General features: G+C 49.4%; 3 protein-coding genes across 3 annotated transcripts; 1 reads left to right on the forward strand and 2 right to left on the reverse strand.

Annotated features, from left to right (window-relative positions):
* Positions 1 to 991: 991 nt before the first annotated feature.
* Positions 992 to 2,365, reverse strand: T310_7058 (Dioxygenase-like protein; the record flags this gene model as incomplete). The annotated part of the gene is made up of 4 exons (XM_013470130.1): positions 992 to 1,195; positions 1,264 to 1,830; positions 1,879 to 2,217; positions 2,279 to 2,365. The coding sequence occupies 4 exons, from the start codon at positions 2,363 to 2,365 to the stop codon at positions 992 to 994; spliced, it is 1,197 nt and encodes a 398-aa protein (XP_013325584.1).
* Positions 2,366 to 3,245: 880 nt separating this feature from the next.
* Positions 3,246 to 5,413, reverse strand: T310_7059 (uncharacterized protein; the record flags this gene model as incomplete). Its single annotated transcript, XM_013470131.1, has 6 exons — positions 3,246 to 3,698; positions 3,899 to 4,342; positions 4,713 to 4,822; positions 4,968 to 5,107; positions 5,155 to 5,223; positions 5,283 to 5,413. 6 exons carry the CDS (start codon positions 5,411 to 5,413, stop codon positions 3,246 to 3,248), a joined length of 1,347 nt encoding a protein of 448 aa, XP_013325585.1.
* A 918-nt stretch (positions 5,414 to 6,331) lies between these two features.
* Positions 6,332 to 8,011, forward strand: T310_7060 (Alpha-ketoglutarate-dependent sulfonate dioxygenase; the record flags this gene model as incomplete). Its single annotated transcript, XM_013470132.1, has 10 exons — positions 6,332 to 6,696; positions 6,743 to 6,771; positions 6,830 to 6,860; positions 6,910 to 6,949; positions 7,016 to 7,058; positions 7,115 to 7,176; positions 7,229 to 7,319; positions 7,379 to 7,637; positions 7,715 to 7,794; positions 7,857 to 8,011. 10 exons carry the CDS (start codon positions 6,332 to 6,334, stop codon positions 8,009 to 8,011), a joined length of 1,155 nt encoding a protein of 384 aa, XP_013325586.1.

Here is an 8,011-nt window from a genome sequence, read left to right on the forward strand (position 1 = left end):
TTTCAAGCGTTTCATTTTCGTACAGTATACAAAGTCAAAAACTCATATGAACGAAGGATGAAATGTCCAATGGTATATTTCCCCGTCTAGTTTATGTCATTATTTTGAGTTCGGCCGCGATCAAGGATTCATCTCTATAATAAAGCAACACAGCATCAACCACAATCATTGCTTATGCGCCTGAATTCACTCTAAAACCAAGACTAGAGTACGGGTCGACTTTGTATACTCAAGACAGAGACTACTCTCATGATACATCATACACGACCCTTCTTAGGGAAGGAAGGAAGGAGACTGGACTGGTGCATTCGCTCATCGCCATATTATCTTTGGTGTCTAATCCCCCCAGGAAGAACGCGAACTCTCGATATGCAGTCACTGCTCAGGGATTGATTCATAAAATACATTTACATACGTCTGAGAACGCAAGATATTGCATTGTATCTTCTAAAGATGTTCAATTCAAAGGAATCTCAATGAGATCAGTCAGGGTCTGTATACATATTATTGGCTCGAATCCTGATCTCTTGGATGTTATTAACAATTAGCATTAGATGCGTCATTCGTCGCTTGTTATCAAATCTGGCATATTTATTCCAGAACAAAACCGGGCTGCATATGCAAGCAAGTACTCTCCAGCTATTTTTATCAAGTGCCTGTTGCATTTCAAAGAAAGCCGATATCGGTCAATTCCTGATTCAATTCTCACCAAGGATTTGTCAAGGCACGCGTATAATTATGGAAGACTTCTGATTTACATCTCTTATATATGCAAGAGAGCAAAGCACGCAAAATACGGACCCCTGGCCCTTCACTAAGCCCTGAGTTTGCTCTACCTATTAGCTAATATCCTGGTAATAGGACATGACATGACATAAAACGCATGCACGGCAATCCTATCAGATCATCTCCATTCTCTTACTATATACCCTTACATCACACATACAATCCCTCAACACCAAAAGCGTACCTATCTCATATGGCCCGCCGCCTACCACTCCGACTCCAACCCATTCACCCCCCTCGGCTTCTCCGCCTGCGTAGTAATACGGAATCCATGCCGGAGCCCTTCCTCAGGATTGTGCACGTCATAGTCCGAGATGGCCGTGTGGGCCGTGACGCGATTGTCCCAGAGCGTCACGGTGCGGTCGTCCCAGCGGACACGGACTTGGAAGTCCTGGCCTTGGGAGATGTGCTGGCAGCATGTCAGAAAGAGAATCTATGTATCTCTGATAGGGGCGCAGGAGGTAAGTTATGGCTGACCTTGAACAGAAGCTTCAGAATAGCGTCCGACTCCTCATCTTTCAGCCCGACGATGCGCTTCGTAAAGCCTGGGTTGACGAAGAGGGCTTTTTGGCCGGTGACCTTTATCCATCCTGTCACGTCAGATAATTCATCTACCAGAGGTATGTATCGACAGGGGCAACCCACCGGATGAACCCTAACAATAGGATGATACGACTTAACCGGCTCTCTACGCACAAACCTGCCATCTCTCGACGCCTTCTCTGCCTGAGGGAACCCGCTATGCTCAGCCCGCAGACCCTCGAGCAGCTTCTTGATCGGCTCCGACAGACGCTCGTAGGCGACGACCTGCGACACCCAGGTCGTGTCGCCGCCCGTGGACGGCACGGCGAGCAGCGTCAGGATGGTGATGCCGGGCGTCTGGTGCTCGTACGACACGTCCGAGTGCCAGCCCGTCGTGGTCAATTTGGTGGATTTGTTCTGTGCGCGATAGAGGTTGTCTGGGCCGAGGTAGATGTTGTGGAATTCGAGGAAGCCGTCGACGTGAGCGCCGACGGGCTGGTCATCGTTCATCAGTATCGACGTCTAAAATACGTCCAGAAAACACAAAATGATCGTTTGGTCAATACGTACGTGGATATGCAACCGACCAAAATACTCGCCAAACTCCTTCTGCTTCTCGGGGCCAATATCCTTAAAGTCCTGGTCCCGGAAGACGACAACACCCCGCTCAGCAACCAGCAGCGCAAGCTCATTCTTCTGCGCATCCGTGAGCTGCGAGAGCTGCAAGCCACGAATCTCAGTGCCGATGCGGGGCGTCAGTTTCGTAACGACAACATTCGGATTGTCTGGCTGGAGGAGGTTCGGCTTGTCCTTGTCGGCGAGGTGGCCGCGGTCGTGGAAGTCGAAGGGTTCGAGGGGAGGGAATTTGGTGACGGTGTCGTAGACGGGGAGGTAGCGTTTGTATTTGTACTATATCGTCCTGTCAGACATATATATGGATATGCGCATGTGAAGATTGGTGCAGACTCACCCCCTCATGCGTCTTCTCGTCGAACGCTGCCTGCAGCTTGGTGACCAGAGTCTCTTGGTCGGTCTGGACGGTCGTCGTGGTGGACATGTTGAGTTGCAGATGATGCTGTGCTCTTAAATGATAGAATAGTGGCACAGTTGAGATGGTATATCGAATCAGTCACGTACCAAGTCTTGATAACAAGAGTTCTTCAAGGGTTTATATATTCATATCCTGCTAGGGCTATAATCTACTTGGTAACATCCCGTGTCTGTCTTACCGTCCCATCTATATTTCCTCTCACAATCACAAATGGCGCAATTGACGCGATTAAAATTATGTCTTCAGAATATTATCTTTCTTTGCGGGGTACCTACCTAAGTAGGCAACTACAGTATATCCATAATCATCCCACGCTACGCCATCACAACGGTATATCACGCAAGAACAAAGTTAAAGTACAAAAAGTCAAGCAGATGATGAAGAAAGAATCATGGACTCGTACTACGGGTCAAGAGCTTAGTTGATGTCTTATCTCCCGCCATGAACCGCAAAAGGTATTTAGTCCTGCGGAGTAGATTCGATGTGATGCGATGCTGTCGAGGAATGATGACATGCATGCATGCATGCATGCTATGCTAGTTAACTTCTTCTGCCAGGGCCTTGGCACAGACCTTGTCTTGCCTATTAGCCGATCGAAGACAGTGAAGGTTGACTGCATTTAACGGGGTTTGCAAGATGGAGTGGAATAATGGATTCGTTACATTATGGATTTAGTAAATTTATAATGATGTCGATTGCGGGGATCTTTATACACAGGGACTGACGGCATTGTATGATATACTATGATCTATGTTCATAGCGTTTGTCTTCTAGACAGAAAACAAAGTCGTCTATATAGACATGATGATTACAATATATCTCCATTTATAGCTAAAATCCTCTTGATAGAAGCGAGCATTCGCAGCATAAAAATATACTGCTTCAATCACAAATGATACAGCTCCCTCCTCCCACCGTCAATCTCCCCGCTACGACCCTCCCCCCACCGATTCAAAACCCAATACTGCACGACGGCAAACACGCTGAAAAACAACGCCACTGACGCCAACGCGATGATCGTCGTCCACCCGACCCGGTACAGTGGCGCATCGCTCGCCTGGAAGAGCTGGCTTCCCACGATGCCGGAGGAGTTGGCGGCCATGATGAAGATGGCCAGGGTGATGGAGCGTTCGCCGGCGGTGCGGGCGTTGAGGGCCATCCAGGAGCCGTTGACGGGGTCTGTAGGAAACCTCTCGATTAGCAAAGCATATTGCAATATGTATGTATGTTGTATGTTGTGAGATGACGTACGCCAAATCGTAGAAACCGTAATAGCAAGCGTAAGAAGGGCGTATCGTTCCTGATGATTGTGCGAATAAATGGCGAGACGATTGGCCAGCTGTATGCATTATTTCAAAATCTCCTGATCAGCTTGTGCCCTCCGCTCGTATCATTCAAGTCATGCTGCTCACCGCAAAAACCCACCACAGAAGCATTCCAGAAACAACCATCGGGCCGCGTTTGCCCAGCTTATCTCTGCATCAAAGCAATCACTTGTCAGTTCATCAGGACTGGATAAGAAGTCGAGGTAGTACCTACGCCGCCATCCCCCATAGCACATTCAGTACCAGCTGCAGCCACTGCCCGACCGAGACGAGGGCATTCGACTTTAGTCGTGGATACCCAAACGAGTTGATGAGCGTCGGGGCATACGACCACATTGTCGACGACGGTGCCAGGCCGGCGATCGTCAGGATGACGTGCGGGTAGAGACGCCAGTTTCCGAGCTGCATAACGCCTTGTCAGCTGGTGGGAAGAATCGTGCGTTACGACTGAACCTACCGTGCGGAGAATCTCCTGCCGGGTGATGTTCTTGTGGCGGTGGTGTTTGCTCGGATCGTCCAGAAGAAGTCGACGGACGAGGATCTGGGTCTCTCGTTCGGTAAAGTACTGCGTCCGGAGGAGATTGACTGGGTTGGCGGTGCTCTGGGGGAAGAAGAGGATGAAGATGATTCCGACGAGGATGCCAAACAGTCCTTCGATCTGCTGTTATCAGCATTATTCCACAATGGAGATATAATGTATATTTGCACACACAAGAAAAAGCCACTGCCACCCTCCCAGACCACAGATGCCTCTCATCTGGAGGCTGCAATGATACAATCAGCGAATCTGATACTCTCCGTACGTACACGCTAGGAGAATGCCTACACTCCATACGCGACAAGACCGCTGATGGCCTGCGCAACCATGTTGCCGATAAAGAACCACGAAAACCGCTTGCTCGTCTCATCGCGCTTGTACCACCGGGTGATGGTGTAGAGGCCAGCGGGGATGAATCCTGATTCACAGAGACTGGCGATAGTCAGTGAATTGAAATAAAATACGGACGTAATTCAGAGTCGGGACATACCCCAGGAGCAACCTCGTGCTCAAGAACGCGCCGAGACCTTTCTGGAAAGCTTGGAATGTCGCAACTAAGCTCCTGTATCGTTCGTTCATCAGATTTACCGGATTTGTGATCTGATCAAAGTTTCAGCATACCATGCAATAATCTGCCCGCTGATCCAGACCGTTGGGCCGATGCGATAGAGGACGTAGTTGCTCGGGATCTGTGCCAGAAATCAGAACTGTTTATTACTATCGAAAAGATAAACAAGAGATGTACCTCCAGAACGACGATTCCCAGTGACAGCAACTGCTGCCCGACGTTGTACTGGTCCTGCGTGATTCCCACGTCTCGGAGGAAGAAATCCGTCAGGGCGTTTCCACTGAAGATAAAATAAACTATCAGCCATTTGAACCTTTCTTTTTTTTTTTAACATTGATACATGTAGCAAAAATCAATTACTTACATATTCCCCCTATCCAGCTGCAGCGCAAAGAAAGCAAGCATCAACAACGGCATCACAATCGAGTCGATCCTTTTTCTTGTCAGTCCATTGAAATTTAATTTCATTCAACATGTTCGTGGTCATCTCACCGCCGGACCAGTCTCCGCTCCTCTTCCACCGTCCAGTCTGCTTCGAAGGGCGCCAGGTTGCTCGTGGACGAGTCGCCTTCCTGCCCGACTTGGACGGTGTCGGAGGAGGCTTTTTCTGGTGATAGCGACATGGTGTGCTGGATAATTGTCCTGATTGATTATTTATTGAATCTGTGATATCGCTTTTCCTTTCTTTCTTTCTTCTTGTTCAACTGCTATAATTGACGCAGTGTCTCGTCAACGGTCAGCGTAAGCATGCCTTGAGTTTCCGGCTGGAACTAAGTCACGATCTCTTTCTCTTTATTCTCATGCCATTGTTTATCAGATCGTCGATTACATCACTATTGTAGTAACCAGTACTACTCCCGGCAAAACGCTCGTAACGCGCATGCAACTGGAAAATAATAATAATAATAATAGACAGAGTAAGGAATACTCTTGACGCCATTCCTAGCAGCGGTTGCGCTATGGAGCTAAGAAGTTAGGGTTGGATAGAAATTCACCGACGGAGTGCTATGCACCGCTGATGATGCCATCCCTCGCGATGTTTGCATGATTGCATGTACTGTACATAGTCCGCACGCTTATTGCTAACATACTGCCGGGGAAGATCCGAATATCTCGATCGGTTACTATCTTTGAGGAATTAAATTGGAGGTACTCCGTACTGTATCTTAGGAAAAGAATCTGGTGATGTGGAGTCTGGTATGAACAATGGCGAATCGGTTATCGATAAACTCTGGATATCTCAAAGAACCAAGATAACTGTGGAGTTAAATGACATGAATTGAGTTTGGAGACGAGCTCGAGAAGAGATGCCAATGGCAAACGGGCCGGTTCTGTTATCATCCACTCGCATAGGCAGGGGTGTGGCTACCACGTGGTGGACCGTTGAAGCAATTCGTTATTAATATTATTTAAATGACGAATGCACCCTCCAGGTGGGGTAGGTATGCGTGGAAACGATAATTAATGTAAAAGAGCCTTAGAATCCCTAGAACTCACTCGACAGCACGATAATCTCGACCTCTGCTCAGCAGACTGTCAACATGGCCCAACTGGAAGCGTACAAGCACATCTCGCCCGACTCCGGGTTCCCCATCACCTTGCACCCCAATTTCAACCCCAAGATCAACAATCACGTCCCGCCGGACCCGATCCGCGAGCCGCTGAATCCACCCAAGGACCGGGCCTTCTTCGCGGATCCGGAGAAGAAAGCGTTGTTGTCGGTCGCCAAACGAGTCGACCTGACCGAGTCGATTGGCACGCTGCTGGAGGACGTGCAGCTGTCGCAGCTGAACGAGCAGCAGCTGGATGAATTGGCGCTGCTCGTTTGTGAGCGAGGGGTTGTCTTCTTCCGGGATCAGGACTTGACGACGGAGCAGCAGGTCAAGCTGTTCCAGCACTATGGTTGGTATGCCGATGACTTTTCCTTGAACGATGACTGATGTTTTGTCTAGGGATCCTGGACAAGCACCCGGCTCAGAAGGTAACTAACTCGAATGCTTTATGCTTTATCATTTTCGGGGGCTAACTGACATGCACAGGACCAAAAAGTGTGACGTATTCCCCACTGTGGTTCGTTCAGGTCTGATGAGTGAATATAGTACGTGACCATTCGCGGCAGTACAGAGGATCACCGCGAGATCCTAAAATACACTCCATGGGTAGGATGACGACCTGACGGGGCTCCATCTGACAATCGCCTCTTGCTGATTGCTGATCAACAACAGCCCACCGGTGACTTCCACGCGGACACATCTTTTGAGATCAATCGTATGTCCCAATTGCAAGATGTCTGAACGGATCCAACTTTCTTACACTCCCTCTAGCGCCGTCATACTCGCTCCTCAGAATGGAAGAGCATCCCGAAGTGGGAGGCGACACTGCCTGGGTAGGTGTTCAATACACATGCACGCAATGAATGATTTTGCTGAGTAATTCAGGTTTCGCAATACGGTCTGTACGATGCTCTCAGCGACGCGTACAAGAAGCTTGTCGAAGGGCTCCATGCGGTGCACACGTCGCGGCTGCAATGTTCGTCCAGCGTCCTCTGCAGATGCAATTCAGGATATATCCTAACATGACATAAACAGACGACACAATTTTAGACCTCTGGGGCGTTGGTCCCAACCGACCCCCGATCGATACGCACCACCCGGCAGTCCGGACGCATCCCGTCACCGGCTTGAAGGCGCTCAATGTCAATGTGGGATTCGTCACTGGATTTGCAGAGCTCAAGAAGGCCGAGTCGGATAAGCTGCTCGATTTCTTCACGTACCACATCCACTCGGCGGACGACCATGCTGTCCGCTGGAAGTGGTCCGTGGGCAGTGTCGCCATGTGGGATAACCGGTATGACAGCACCTTCACTACTCGAGTTCAAGCAGGACCTGTTCTGGAGACAGCAATTGCTTACTCAGCGCCAATAGATGCACCCTCCACCGTGTCATCCCCGGAACGTACGAAGCACCCAGACGGGGGATTCGAACGACAGTCTTTGGCGAGAAGCGTAAGTTGCAGTCTTCCTTTGTAATAACATGTTGAACTTCAGCTGACTGACTCGATTGCTAGCATACTTTGACCCCGCGAGCGAGAGTCGCCAGGAGCGGCTTCAGCGTGAGAAGAGGCAACGGGCTGAGAAGGAGAAGGGCGTCAATGGCAATGGCACGGCCACTGCTAATGGAACAGGAGCTACGGAGAAACTCCAGTCTGAGACGCCAGCGTAA

This window comes from Rasamsonia emersonii (genome assembly GCF_000968595.1).
Source record: "Rasamsonia emersonii CBS 393.64 chromosome Unknown ctg1118621760498, whole genome shotgun sequence".
Taxonomy (NCBI): Eukaryota; Fungi; Ascomycota; class Eurotiomycetes; order Eurotiales; family Trichocomaceae; genus Rasamsonia; species Rasamsonia emersonii.